Source organism: Eurypyga helias, unplaced genomic scaffold (assembly GCF_000690775.1).
Source record: "Eurypyga helias isolate BGI_N326 unplaced genomic scaffold, ASM69077v1 scaffold10930, whole genome shotgun sequence".
In the NCBI taxonomy this organism is placed as follows: Eukaryota; Metazoa; Chordata; class Aves; order Eurypygiformes; family Eurypygidae; genus Eurypyga; species Eurypyga helias.
Genome location: NW_010225056.1, coordinates 11583 through 27484, shown reverse-complemented (window position 1 = coordinate 27484; position 15902 = coordinate 11583). Strand labels below are relative to the sequence as shown.

The window sequence follows — 15902 nt, the reverse complement described above, 5'->3', positions numbered from 1 at the left end:
TATTTCCTCAGTAGATTTCACATGTAAAATTGCTCTGTGCCTTCGCCTGCCCTTTTGTCTCTGCTATGTGACTGGATTTAGAAATATCTTTCTTCTCTCCAATCTATCAAATTAGGATTTTTGTCCCTGACCCTGATCTATCAACTTCAAGGAGGATTAAAATGACAGCTAACATCTACTATGCAAACCCTGTATTTAATCAGTACATTTAAAGAGTACTTAATTTCATCTTAGAAGACTGCCATTCAAAACATGCTTTATTTTTAAGATGAGGGAACTTGATCTTGGTGGTATTTCAGTGAGTTGTAAATTATCAAGAATCATGGTGTTTCAGTTTAAATATCACTTAAATGCTTTACTTGAGCTTGTATTTGCTGAGTAGTTCTTTAGCAGCACGATCAATACTTTTAGAAAGCGGTCAGCCTAAACAGGCAATCCCCTTCTGCTGTATCTAAGCTATTAAACAGTAGAATTCTTCATTCCTTGTCATGTATGAACATAGAATGTTCATGTATGAACATGCCAAAACAAAGAACAAAAGGTGCAAAAGAGAAATATTGTTTCAGTCCTAGCCCTTGCCAGTTATTCTTGATGTTAATTTAGCTGCCCCCCTCCTTCATATTTTTTTAATTTCAAAACAATCAAATATTTAACACCAGGTTTGAATTTTTGGGGGTTTTGTTGGGTTGTTTTACAGACGCCTTTAATTACACAATCAACCTGTGATAATGAATTCCAGGCAGGTCTTTTAGTTTGGGGGTTTTTTATCTCCTGAAAACAAAATAAATATATTTTGTTGTCTGCTTTTCAGTACTGAAAGAAGTGAGAGGGATGACTGATGTGCGTGCGGCAGGATTCAATAATACTGACCTGTTTGGACAAATACAAATGTCGTGCATGTAAAATTTAATGGCCTTGGACTGTTCTTTATTCTTGAAATGATAGTCTGCCAGAAGATAGTACAACTCAGTCACCACGGGTGGAGAATAGTCTGCACCATCCGGGAGAGATGGTACCTGAAAGTAAAAAAAGTAAAAGGTTCATATTAAAGAAAATGTTTGTATTAAATGAGCTGCACCCTTTTTTCTTTCCTGTAGCAAGGAAGTTGCCTTTTCATCACAGAATACAAAGGTATTGAACACAGAAGCAGTGAAAGCATTCCACAGACACAGAGAGCACTTACAAACACTAACAAATGTCTCATACTGACTCCACATTAATCAATATTACATCTTGCCATTCTGAGACTAAAAGCTTTGGTAGTGTCATTCTTATTTCACTTAAATGCAATTACCTGAAGAAAACCAACATCCTGGAATAAATCATTCCCTTACCTCAAAGTCAATATAAAAATAACAACAATTATTTTTACTCCTTTCAATTATTTTTTTTAAGCAATTAGTTATACCTTGCTGCATGTTCCTTCAATATAGGCAGATACAGTATCTAGGCTCAGCATAGGCTTGTCTGTTCGAGGAACAATTGTAGCAGTCTTCTTCAAAAGGTTGGCCAAATCAGCAGACACAGTACTGGTTTTATAGCTATCAAATTCTGGAAGAGTTTTAGGCTTAAAATATTCAAACATGAACAAAGCATCTTCCCATGTTAGATCAACCTGGAGAGGGAGGTAGATGAGAGGTGAAAAAACTTATCTTCTGTTCCAAAACTCCATAGTCTACTAACAATGAGTTTTCATGGCTTTTATAGCTCATAAGAATATACATACTACTCTAGCAGTGATGGGGAGGTGCAGCCAGCGAGGAATCTTCTTATACTTCCCTTTTTCTTAAGTTAGTCAAATTTTCTCTGATAGGACAAGAGATGATGGCTTTAAATTGAAAGTGGGGAGGTTGAGATTAGATATCGGGAAGAAGTTCTTCCCAAAGAGGGTAGGAAGCACTGGGACAGGTTGCCCAGAGAAGCTGTGGATGCCCCATCCCTGGATGAGGCTGGATGAGGCTGGATGAGGCTTGGAGCAACCTGACCTAGTGGAAGGTGTCCCATGGCAAGAGAGGTAGAAGTGGGTGATATCTGAGGTCCATCTAAGGTAAGTTTAAAAGACAGAATTCACAATTCAATGAGTAATAACATAACAGGATTTGTGAATTTAGAAAGGTCTGTTCAATGGAGCCAGACAATTTTTATGCTTGTACGAATTTTTTAAATTTTAACTCTATGACCACTTGCATTTGGTAAATGCAAAAATCATCTGAGGTTTTTGAACAAAATCAGCAATTTTGTTGAAAGACAGAGGATTGCTGATCTTCGTCATCTGTCCCTTCCTTAATACTACAACTGCAAGGCACTCTGTAGTTGTTCTTCTCACAAACTCAGCTGAATTTCACAGTTCTCATAAACAGCTACCAGATATTTACCATCACACATTTCAAAATAAGCTATAATATAATTTACTTGCATAATTTTTAACAGTGACTTTTTTTTACTTTCTTAAACTGCAAGGCTGGCTGCTAAAGGTTTCTTCTTGAGCTGACTTATTTCTCTAATATTCCTCAAACGCCAACTTCTTCTCTGTTGAAAACAGTAAAGTCATGGCTCAATAAAATCAATTTGTCAATAGTTTCAAAATGGCAGACTATGGTGAATAAGACTATACTAGCATTTCATTTCAAATATCTGACCCCCTAGATTCATAAAGGCTTCCATATTTTTTAAATGGGTTTATTTTCTACGATATGTACAATACATGACTTCTACAATGAAAAGTAACCTCTTTCTCCAAAACCTATTACGATGCATTAAAACCAAACAAGGTTGTATCTTTCTTCACTTCAGGATATTCCACTGACATTAAATAATACATATCTTACCTGCTGCACTGAATGTTCTTCCAGGTACCTTGCTTTGCTTTTTTTGCTAGGGAAACCGTATAAACAATAAAAACACTGTTCCAAGGCTGTTTCCAGCTCTTCTTTGTATGGATGAGTATCTTCAGAAGTAGATGCTGCAAGTTCTTTTTGTAGTACCTGGACCTACAACACCACAGAAATCAACGAAAGAGTCATCTTCAAGCTGAAGACTGCATTAACTCACCAGGGTGTCTGAAGGCAGATGATGAAAACAACATTAAGGAACTACAGGTATTTTTCCCCAAATATTGTCCATATTTCTGTAAACTGGTCTCACACAAGGAATTTCAATGGCACTGTAACTGCAATGAAGGGCTTTTTTTCCCCCAATGTTAATTCATAAACTCGTCTTTAATCAATGCGATTAGATATCAGCTTAATGTTTCAGACTTAAGATCATTCAAAGTTTTCCACTACATACCAACTTGCTTCTCTGAATATCAGTGCTACAGTTTGTCAGTCCTGTGAATAAGGAAAAGAAGCACTTCTGCCTTAATTCACAAACATCAATTTCCTCTGCACAGAAACTGGGGATGGAGAGGACTTTGCCCAAAATGAAGGGACGGCTAATGAAAATCTGGCTAAAAGGGATATAGACTTGCACAGTATGAGTAGTATTATACAGATGGCTACACACCAAGGAAAGTGGCTGGATCCATCCCAAATGACTAAACAGTGTAGCATGTTGCTATCTTTAACTTCAACATTACAAGAAAAACTACCCATGGTAGCATGTTTTAGAAGATGCCATTACTCCAAAACATTCATTAAAGAAAATTGCAATTGAATGTCAAAAGACAAAAGGTAATCCTTTGAAAATTTTCACTATGCTGCTTTAAAAAGCAAACCAAAAGAACACATTCCAGGAAGACATTTCAAAGTCAATAAAACACATTCATCGAGAACAATCTGTGTAGTGGGATTTTGGACCTTCATTTCAAAACCAAAACAAACCCCACGCTTAATCACCAAGGTTTAAGAATCAATTCCAACATGTACCACTATGAAATTTAGATTACAAAATTAAGCCTCTAAATTGAAATTACACCCGTGATATCTCGCACCTCCAACAGCAGTATGTCGTCTGTGTGCACCCAGCATCAGAGCACACCTGTTATGTCTAAAGAAAACTCATTTGAGGCGGCAGAAGAGAAATTCTTCTACTGCAGTCATCATCTGGGAGACTGAAGGGTACAGAAAAATGCTAAGTTCTCCACTGTCATTTGCCTCTAACGTTTTAGGAAGCTGTATACTAACAGGAGAGCTCCATTAACTGATAGGTAATTTCCTTTAACATTTTTCCTCTGGTAAAGAGCATCAACTTTCATTTATTCTTTTTAGTAAGATCTGACTTCTCCAAATCAGCCACAGCCATTCCTCATCATACTGATTAACTTAGGAGTTTCCTCAGCTGAAATTCTGCAGTCATAAATTGAAAATGCAAAACATTCACCTATTTGCAAATTGTATAAAAGCTTGTCATATTGCCTTCACAGTAATTCTACTTTCTGCTTATCACCTTTATCATTTTACAACATCTAGGATTGTAAACTCAATTATTTATGCATACGATGCATGCTATGAGAAGTTTCTCGTGATTGGCTTTCCTGACACTACAAACACGTCATCACAAGGCAAAATTCTGTCATTCTACGTGTAAGAAGATCAGTTGTAAATGCTGGGATTAACAATAAGATATTAATTCCCATCTGCTTAAAGGATCTGTGCTAAGAATGCGGTAACACTTATTAACAGCCAAAACCCTGAAAGACCAGAGTAAAGAAAATTCTTAGAAGGCTTTTCAATGAAATTTTGAGTCACAGCAATCATCTTTGAATCACAACAGGCACCTTACTTCCACTGCTTTTCCTGTAAGAATTTGTGAACAACGTTTGAAATGAATGAAAAGTGGAGATAAATAGGTTGAAAGGAAGATGTATGCATCACAGGATGCTGTAACAAAAGCATGATATTCCTACTGCTGCAAAGAAAAATCACATCTAACACCAGTAACAGAATTCTCTCTTGAACAGTGTTCAAAATCTGCTCTGCTATTCAGCCTTGGCAGTAACCCAGAATTGTTCTAACAATTCAGACTTTGACTATTGCTAAAGGACTTACCTACACACTAACATCCCTTGCACAGCACCTTCCTAAATGCACTTGAGCAGACAGTTCATCTACAGGTGATCATGTAATACTAGTCTATAAACCACACTTTTGTTCAACATTCATGAAGCTGCCTTTCTCCTCAAATAATTCATCCCAATTTATCTTTGTCTTTCCTTAGCCTTCCAACACCTTCTTGTCTCTGAAAACTAAATTCTTGTGCTCAGTAATACCATTTTAGTTCAGGTAGTGGGCAATTCTGTGACTGAAAGCTGATTTTGTTCTAAGTACCCGATGACATTTGCAAAGATCTAGCTGTACGTATATTCACAACTCTCAATTCTCTGTAGTTGTCCAGGTTCGCAGGGCAGGCTGTCAGAGTCCCCAGGCTGTGGGTACAGGCACCCCATGCCGACACAATTTAGATTCATCCCTTAGGAGCACTGCGTCCGAGGGCAAGTTGGAGTCTGGAAATGCTATTTTCACGAAGCACACTACCTGAGCTAACGAGCCCTCTGGGCACAAGGCAGATCCATGCAGAGGCAGCTCAGGTGTATCCGCCTTATGCTCCTAATACCAGGGAGACTGAGAGGAGGATGCAGAGACAATCTAACAGCCCTACACAGAATCAGCCTCAGTCCAAACCCTGCTCATTAGCTCCAGCCCTAGCAGGGTGAGCCGACTCCTGCAAAACCCCCCAGGTCCCTCCACACCATCCTTCCTAGCTGTCTAAGCTACTGTCCTAGACACACCGCTGCTCAAACGCAGAGGTAGATGGGGTCTGGCACTGAGCTGTGGATAACAAGCTCCAGGGAGAGCTGAGAAGGGAAATTAAGAGATTCCCGAGTGGCTCTGTGCAGAACTAATCATGATTTTCTCTTGGCTGAAGGTAATAAACCACAATGAAGTCACACTGAATCTGTAAAGTGCCGCTGAAATATCCCTGTAGAGCACTGCCCAGTGAACGCCACAGCACTGAATTACCAGGGTTTCGCCAACAGCCAGGCTGTCCCAGACTGGCAGCACTCTGCACTGTGAAAAGCTGACTGCACTTCGGTTTCTAAGCCAAGGATAAAGTGAGGAAACAGCAACACACAGAGAAATATTCTCCTGCAACCATGGGAAAATTCTTTTGTGGTGTAACAACTAGACCTCGAGGAATAATTTTCAACAGGTCAACAATGAACAGGTAACTCCTTTCATGTAATAATGCTACAGCATTACCGCCCAGACATTTCTGGAGCATATTAGATCTTCCAACACACCCATCTGAACAACAGAGCAAAGAAGAGCCTTCCGACACAGAGAAGCCAAGGACTGAAGTAATTCTTCCTTCTCAACGTCTTTGTTCAACAGATGAACTCCCTATGCATATTTGAAGTTACATTTAGTTAGTAACATGAAGACAAGAGAATTACTATTATTTTCAACCTGTGGTATAAAATCAAGGCAGGTATAATCAAACAAGTCAAATGTACCATGAGCAGAACAGCCAAATCACAGTTTCAGGACCATATCCAGATGAGACCACACGGCCTGCAAGTGGTCAATACCATTCCAGACGCGTTACTGAGGACAGACGATGGCCTGAACATCTTTACCCTTGTGATTTGGTAGAAATAAACCACCAAGTTGAATTCAAAACTGAATTTTCCTGGCTGACACGTAAATGTGCTCTTTTTTACATGTTAAACAGTATTTACCTATATTGAAAATGTGCAAACTTTACATAACACTTGACACATTCAGTTCTGTGAAGTGAGCAACTTATTTAGAATCAGAGACAAGATGAATATGGAATCCCACTGGGTTATTTTAGCAGCAATTTTAAAGAAATAACACTGTGGGTTTTCTCAGCTTGTGAATGATGTATGGTACCATCAGACTGCTTGATTATTCCTACTTCTCTTTCAAATCCTGGGAGTAAAATAAAGTACTAGTGCAAGAACCAAAACAGAGTAGAAAAATCAGAAGAAAACAACTATGTTTCTCAGCGAGGTTATTCCACAGAACAATGGGAATTATGACAGGAAATAAACTGTTCTCAGGTGTATTTTCAATCCTGTATCAACACTCAAGAGTTCATTCCTATTACTCTCCAGATTTTAGAAAACTGATTTCCAAAGAGAGAACAAAACTTTTTTATTCTAATACTTAGGTATGCTGTCATTCTTTCTACTTTCACTATTCTTATTTTTTCTTTTAACATAAGAGTTCTCACAATTAAGACTTTTGAATATAATTTTGATTACTGAACATAAATGAGCATCATTAATCATCCTTCAAGGCGTTTTTAAAAGCAAAGACCATACCCACATTCTTCCACTTAAAGGTCACTAATACTTGAAACTTCGTCTCAGTGTCTGTGATGACAAAAAAATGTCCTTAAAAAAATTAATTTCCTTTATATGAATTTAAAACACTTCAAGCTTCATCTGAAAGCAAGTTAAGTATTTTTGGTTTAAACAAAAGAAGTCCATTACTGAATTGCTCAGCTTTGCTGCCAGCTATCCACATCCCTGCTACCAACTATTCACATCTCCGCTGCATCCATTTTTATGTTTAACATCTTTGACAACATGATAATGTATGTCAAGGATAATCACTCAACCCCTTTCAGCATAAATAAGACTTCCACCCAGATTCTTTCTGTATCTTGAACTAGCAACATTTGTGTTCAGGAGAAAGAACAAAACCAAAATCAAAACCTAGGAAAACCCCTACAATAAACAAAATAAGTTATGCAATGCTTTACAAGAGCTCTGGAAAAAGTCCCTTCTGCATTTTTACTTCATCTGAATGATTAGATTAGTCTAATATAACTTTGAAGTTGTCCCCTGCTTTGAGATGGGGGTTGGATAGATGACTTTCAGAGGTCCCTTCCAACCTAAATTATTCTATGATGCTAACACTTACATAGAACTTGAGAAGAGCACCATCTGAGTTGCAACACCAGGATCTTCTTCCTAAATACTCATGAGCAGTGTTCAGCAGCATGAGTGAAGAAGGCAACATAGGGGTATCAGGACTCACTGGAAGAAATAAGTAAATATTTAAATATTTAGATGAAGTAGTAAAGAAAGAATATTAGTAAATATTTAAGTAGCAGAGAACCGAGTTACATCCAAGAGGTCAATGCTTCATCTGTCAAAAACTAGTTTTCTCTGTGATAAGAAAGCAATGTTTGCATACTAGTCCCTTCAGCCAGCAAGATAAGATGACAAACAAGCGTTTTCTTATTTATATTCCAGAGCTAGATAGTAAGGAGCTCAGCTGCAATATGTAAAAGAGAATAATTAACCTACCTTCTTCTCCCTGGTGCTGCTGCTGCTGCTGGCAGCAAAGGGATCGAAAAGCATCTTCCTCGTGCTGGATGATCCTGTGCAGGATAATCCAGGGAAGCACTGAGGAGACGTATGGTTCTTTTGGTTCCTCCTGGACTGCCATGCTGCAGTCTATGATCTAAACAAGAAACAGACATTATACAGACAAAGTGATAGGAAATAAACATCAGGTATGAAACCTTTCCAAACAACGCGAAGTTGGTAATGCAGTTTATCCTAAGGAAATAATCCAAGGTTGTATCTCAGCTTCTCATGCTGAGTGGCAGTAGAAGTCCTACAAATAAGATCAACTGGTATGGGGAAGGGTAGAAGATGATTTCCCCTACCCTGACATTCCTCTTGCATGGTGATTTTCCAGCTAGTTAGTTCTCTGATAATACCATACAAAACCAAAGTAAGCAAAAGAGCAGCATAAATTCTTAGCATTAGTAGGCCTCATTACTGTACAAGAAATTTATCTACAACTCATCAAGGAAGAGGAACTCATTTAAATGAATTCCCAAATTCTTTACCAGGTCTTTCAATAACTGTTAAAGAACAACTAGAATTGTTAACAGCTTCTATGTAAACGATGTAACTGAATAAATTCTGAGCAACACAATGCTGTGTCACGGAACCGTTGCCCTAGCATTTCTCATAGACAACTGCTATTTCATTGCCACAGAGCCAGAAATCTCTGAAATCCTACACTTCTCTCACATTCTTTCACCTGTACAACAGGTTTTCTATAGGTATTTATGCAGGTAAAGAATCATATTTATTTTTACTACAGAAATCATTTAGGATATTACAATGAATACTCTGTTCTCCAGAATGCATTACACTGCATAACATAATGACACGCATCAACTTTAAACAATGAATATGATTTTGTGAGTAGTGAAGGTCCTTGGCTTTTACTGAAGTATATGAAGATTTGGGAGTTGTAAGCACTTTAAATTTTGACATTAACTATCCTAGCTTCTTAACAGAACTGAGAGTATACCATTTGTGACCTGAACTGAAAAAATATTCATTTAGTACTTTTAAGGTTGGAAAGTACTTTTTTTAAAAGGCTAAAATTAGCTGTATTCGTAATGCTAGAAACAGTCCACACATCATTTTCTGTCCTGCCCTCTTCTCATCACCCTCTCTGTTTTTACTGGGAAAACCTGAGCTTGGCCAGTACTTGCAAGCAACCCTGCCATATCCATAAGGCTTACAGGATGTCGTCTTCTAGCCCAAAGCACATGCAGCTGAGATCAGTGCCTTAACATACAAACTGCACCCAGCCAGCTTAATCAGTCTTTGCATCATCACCATTTCAAACAGCCTAAGGGAGCAGTGCTGTTCCTTGGGTTACCTTACTACCATTCTTGGATGATTTTAGGCAATTTAGTGTTTGAAGGTACCTGCTATCCCAGCACACGTGTGCTCAGTGCCTCTCTAACGTACTGAAATTCTATGATTCTATGAAATACAATGAAGGCTGTGAAGGTAATGCTCATCTTCCCCCGACTCTCCCCAGTAAAAACGTAACCCCGTCACGGTGAGTGGGTGGCAGCTCAGACAGCAGCTGTACCATGTCTGAAGACCTGTAGCACACAATACCTCTTTCCTAATGCAAGTGAGCAGGTTACCTGAATCATGTTGTTTGTTAATCGAACGAGGCTTGGTGTTACAGAAGTGTCTTTCAGGATGCTGCTGGCTGATGATAATGAAGTATCTATTCCTGTGAGCAGCTGTGTTACCGTAGCAACCCACTCTTCTTTAGCAGTGGCTGCTGTTGCATTAATCATCTGCTGAATTGCTTCATTCAAGGCAACTTCTGAGTGTTCAAAGCATTGCTTGTAATCCTTCAGTTTGAGCAGGGAGTCCTAGGGAATATAAGTATGGAAAAAAAACTATTGTAAAGATGAAGGGTTTACTTTAAAGCACGAATGCACAGCAGGGAAAAGCAACACACTATATACAGTTAATGTTGTTCCTTTAATGAAACGGTAACAGAACACCTTTAAATATGACATTAAAAAAAGGACAAGAGGAAGTGCATGGACTCTGGATGACAAATACACACATAGGATCTAAATTTTAAAAAATCAACACAATCTTTCTGCATTACTAAGAGATGCAAGGAAAAAAACCTTCAGGAAAGGGATAGCTGTAGGTCTAAAACTCGAATGATACACAGTTGCATCGGGGTCCTACACTAACAGGACTTTTATGATCTTGTGCTACTACTTCATTACTTCATAAGTAACAGAATAGCAACTATAAGGCTAGCACTACAGCAACATCCCCCTGCTTCTTTCTACTCTGCCAAGTTTGGGTCACGAGATGGCATGGAGGCTGTAGGATTTGGTTCAGTCCAGTTAAAAGAGCATCAGCCTTTTTTTGTGCAACCTTTTTTTATTTTCCCAGGGAACCTGATAGGCTCCAATTGTTCCTATAGCTGAGCTCGTCTGTACACTTATTTTCATCGTGTCAAATAGATTAAACCTATAGCAATTATACTGGATGTATCTATTAATAGTTTCTCATTCATGCAGGGCAGATGTAGCATACTACATCATAAAAATCATCTGTATGCTAGCTAAGTTTCAGAATGGTTGTACATTGCCATATAGTCAACATCAGCAAAAGCAGGAAGGATTCACAGCAGATACAACAGCATGAATCCATCCATAGGATGTCTCTGCAAATGATTCAAGTTGATTAGAATTTACAATTTTTCTGCCCATTTCATGTAGGCCTCAGACATATCTTTAGCCCCATTCTCAGTTAGCCAAAGCTGGCATATTGCTAATGATGTTGATGAAGTTATGCTGTTCAGACCATTTACAGATTTGTAAGTAAGACTCATTAACACCCACTCTAGAAATCCTTTCATCCTGTTTTCAGGAATAAGTCTCAATCCCTTACTAAAAAAAGATTTTTAAGAAACAAACCAAACCTGTAGGAGAAGCAGCTGTGCTGGTCTCTCTGGTATGGATGTCACAAATTCCAGATGTTTTGCTCTGCCATAACCATTAAAGCATAATGTTGGGCGAAGCAGGTGCACCACTGCATTATAATCCCCTGACTCATACAGTCGCTGGATCTCTTCCAAAGACTGGCATCTCTCCAGAGATTTTAGGTTCTTTTCAATCTGCAAACACCACAGATAGGACAGTCCAACTTTCATTTTGTCTCTCATACATTTGACAGGTGACATTTCTCCTGTAAAGCTATGTGAATTCTACAGCTACATCCAGGAATATAAACTGAGAAGAAAACACCTACTATGTAAAACTTCACCTATTCCACAGATTTTTAATTATTATATAGCATATGATTTTAGTGCTATAATGATTTTAAACTTTTTTGCCTCAAATCCCAAAATCACACATTTCTACACTGCAAGAATACATCCATCAGATGGACTTCAAAGTAGAGACAGTCTGTCCTGTGCTGGAGTTCACCCCCAAAACAGCAACCCTTCTGTTTAAACATGTACACAAATAAATTATGTGAAAAACAGACTGCTGAACTCAAGAGCTCATTTAAGCAAATGTGAAATTTATGTTTAAGAACAGAAAATAAAACACTAATCTAATAATTCTACATGTACTTGGTCTAATATTTTTATTTTGCACAAAAGCAAACTTAAGTTGTACAGGACTAACAGACCCAAAAGTTGTCTTTGTGAAAAGGAGATGATGGTCTTGACATCATTAAACTATGAACCTGTTATTTCATCCTTAGAAAAACTCTAGGACAGATATGGTCAACTTCCATCACAAAAGAACTGACTGACAGATGACCTTTGAAACTGGGATGGATGGAGTGGGGAGAACACACCTGCAAATCAATTCTTACCTCTTCTAAAGAAACAACAGAATCAACATGTAGATTAGGTAACCGTATGGTGATGCTGCTGCATTCATTGCCAGCTTTGGCTTGCATTGTATTGGAGCTCTGTAGCATTTCAGTGCAGATATCATAATTTTCAAGTGCCTGTTCCATGTCTCCCTACGGAAATAGTACAGAGGTAAACAAAAAACAGAGTCCTGTATGCGGCAAGGGTTTCTAAAGCGTGTAGAAAATGTTTCAAATTCATTGCAGGCACTGCCAGTGTGATCACTGTACATCTTCCTCTCAAATAAAAAACAAATCCAATTGACAATCTCAAATTTAAAAAAAAGGGGGCAACCATATATCTGTGTATCTTACCAATGACTTCAGTATCAGGTAAAACAAATCAGAGAAATAGATCTCAGCTTGCATAAATCTGAAAGATTAATTTGGATTGCTAAAATCCCTTTCCTTTAAAAACATGGAGGAGAAAACAGTAGAAATAACTCTTCCATTTGTGCAAATAAAAACACTGAGTCAAGAAACACTCGCTCTGTCCAGCTGAAGTAGATACTTAAGCTGAGTTTCAGGAGAGGAATGCAAGCTGCACAGGCAAAACATAACCCCGTTTACCTAAAGAAAAAATAGCAGCAGCCAGATAGGAACTCTCGTTTTTCCTCAAGTAAGTTTATTAGAAAGGAAACCTTAGATGCAAAAAATAAAAATGGAAAGAACTGGTCAGTTCACACAAAACTGACTGACATTATGAGCAGACAATTGACTTAAACACAATGGATGCATAAACAAACTCTTTGATGTCCTGAGGAAGCAATGCTTGGAAGGCAAAAAAGGCTGGGATCAAATAACATTTCTTTCAAATTATTCCCTTAGTGACAGGTTTTAAACCCTCTGCTTCAAAATCTGCATATTAAACTAAATGTCTCCAAAAGAAGAATCATGCTACCTGGAAAAAAGCAAAGGGGAGAGTAATTAAACATGCAGTTTGCTTCAGCTGAAAGCTGCATTTTGGACTGTCTGGGACTTTGACAGTATCCACTAGTCCAGCCAGTCCCAAAAACCCATGTTCTGCAGCTGCACAATACTATTCCAGATTAACTCTGGTCCAAATACATTTTTGTAAGAGGAACAGGAACTAATTTAAACAGAGACTTACATATTAAACATACCTGAATATTAGCTTAACAAGTGAGTCCTCCTACCTCATTTCTACCTCTACCCTTAGGGATAGTTAATCATACTAAAAAGTAAAACGAAATCACTATGTTTTTAGCTAATTTTATCCGCATTCTTAAATGAGCTGAGATTCCCGAATAAGCTACAGCATCTCTGAACAACACTGACTTTAATTTGTGAAAAGTTTTATTTGTTGTATCAAAAGTAAAACAAACCTGCAGTGCTAGAAAGCGAGCCTTCAGCCAATACACCCGAGTGACAAAGTTCATCCAACCTTCCTCAAATAAATCCCGCTGTGAGGATGCAAATGACAGCTGCAACAGGTCTCCCAAGAAATGAGTTCCCGGGAAGTCAGGACCAAACTTTCCATTCACAGAGGCAGCAGGGCAATTTCGTGGAGAAACTGCAAATCAATTAAATACATTTTATCATAAAGGTGCTAGCATCCCATGGGATGCATCCCACGAGAAGCATCCCACATACTGGTATTTCAGAAGTGCTGACCTACATTAAGGCAAACAATTGCCAGACCAATAAAATACAGATCTGAAAGACATTAAGAAAAAAAAGCTCCAGAATCCAGAATTCTTGGAAACATTTCTTCATACATCTTGAGTGGTTTTAGAGTCTGAAGAAAGTAACATCCCGTTCTCACCTGTAGAGCTCTTCCCTTTTGTCAGTAGCCACTGATCTAATTGCAGTTCCATGCAGCAAAGGCTCATCAACATCATATCCTTCGGAAAAAGTATGGAGATATCAAAAAAAGAGTATACAGGAAGAAATACATTAAAAGAAGAATAAAAAAACCAACCACCAAATTTGCAATTTACTTCAAAGAAAACCTTCAACTTGTCCTCTTGGGATTCCTATTCCCAAGCTGTAGCTACTTCTTCCTCTTTCTAAAGGTGTGTGATAGCATTTACAAATCAGCAGGTACAAAGCAAAGCAATACTTAGAAACCTTAAAAACAATAAAGAACTCAGCTGATAAAAGAAGGTAGTGAGAAGAGCATTGCCTGATGTTAGAGAAAAGTGACATCCTGATTGCTATATCTGGCTGAAATAAAACTATATTAAATTGCTAAATCATGCTAAAATCCTATTTCCAGAATACAGCACTGATATTTGAGAAATAAAGTCTGTATCCTATAGTATTTATCTCCATGAGACTGAGTATGTACTCTAGTCTTACTGGCTTATTAATGCTTGCCGCATAAAGTTCAGAAGTTTATTAAAAATCACGTCAACATGGATCTCTGCCAGGTAGTTTTGTGCAGTGAAGAATATACTATTTTCTGATTAAATTCATAGGAACAAGGACTACAGGTCCAGCTGTAAAAACCAAATGCTTGTGAAAAGGGTCAAAAGTCCAACACGTTATCAGAATAACCCTTTTCAATTTTAAAACCCCAAATTTATGACACTCAGGATCGCTTGCGGATCAAGTGTAAAATAAATGCAAGGATGAAAAAGAATAGACAAGCATGAGGACAATGATTTTTAATAGTATAGCTGCAAAGTCTTGACTTGTTAAATTTTACATACAAGCTGTTATGCAGTCATAATGAGAACCAAGGGAATACTTTTATAAATATATTTACATTCCTTTAAAAGAGGGCACGTATACATGAAAAATATACAGAAATACAAAAGCCAGAGGATGTATTAAAAAAAAAAAACATTTGCTAGTTTTCAGAACTCATTTTTTCATTTGCAAAAAAGCAGAAATACTGTTGATCTGAAAAAAAATAGTAATTTCCAACTGCAGTCATACCAAAGGCAAATAACTTTCCAAATGAATACACACTGCCAAGACTGAAAAGATAACACAGGCAGACTGGGTGGACAAGAAGCAACAGTACCGGTTTTGTAACTTAAGAATATCATCTTGTCACTAAGCTGGTTTAACATTAATTTAAAGAACTTACCATTTTTTTCTTATTGCATTTGTGAAATTACTGATTCATAAAGGTAATAAAATGGTGATGCTTGGGGGGTTGGTCTGGGTCTTTTTTTAACTGAAAATTGCAGGTTATTTTAAAACTTCGCGTCATATCAGAAGCCAAGGGAAGGAAGAAAAAAAAAGGCAACAAAAGTAAAGGAGTAAAATATATTTACGTCTGTAGTATTTATACTGTGTCTATATGCATGTGTGCATATACCACACACATATTACATAGAGGGTATACTTGCACATGACCCAGGAGGTTCAGGAGCTCAGGGACAAACAGTACGCGAGCTGCAGCAGGCCGCAGCTCATGAACAAAGTGACAGCTCGGAGAAGCAGCTCCCCTGACAGAGCTGAGCAAAGCCAGGGTTCAATTGCTGGATTTCAGGTAGGTGCTTTTGGTACACAGAGCGCAACACAGCACCAAACAGAAGCGTAAGGAAAAGCGTTTCATTACCTTGATATGCTGATTACTCGAGTCCCTCAGTAACGGATTGGGAAGACTACTGCTATGCTTTCTCCAGTTGTTATAGATACTAAGAACCACCTCGCACAAGCCAGAAGGCCACTTCACTAGGAACTTTTGGCTGATGACTTTCAGGTATCTCATCATCAGCTCCAAGATGCC

The 15902-nt window shown here is 38.0% G+C and overlaps 1 protein-coding gene across 1 annotated transcript in view; it reads right to left on the bottom strand.

The window, feature by feature from the left end:
- The window catches only part of CABIN1 (calcineurin binding protein 1), a gene marked incomplete at both ends in the record, with an annotated part of 48210 nt that overhangs the window by 23833 nt on the left and 8475 nt on the right, over positions 1–15902 (bottom strand). The window contains 11 exons of the mRNA XM_010147905.1: positions 871–1016; positions 1409–1615; positions 2829–2990; positions 7893–8008; positions 8282–8438; positions 9940–10176; positions 11253–11447; positions 12158–12310; positions 13543–13730; positions 13983–14061; positions 15732–15902. The exon at positions 15732–15902 is cut by the window's right edge and continues 35 nt beyond it. Of these exons, the coding sequence (XP_010146207.1) occupies positions 871–1016; positions 1409–1615; positions 2829–2990; positions 7893–8008; positions 8282–8438; positions 9940–10176; positions 11253–11447; positions 12158–12310; positions 13543–13730; positions 13983–14061; positions 15732–15902 (1811 nt within the window). The remainder of the gene's footprint in view (positions 1–870; positions 1017–1408; positions 1616–2828; positions 2991–7892; positions 8009–8281; positions 8439–9939; positions 10177–11252; positions 11448–12157; positions 12311–13542; positions 13731–13982; positions 14062–15731) is intronic.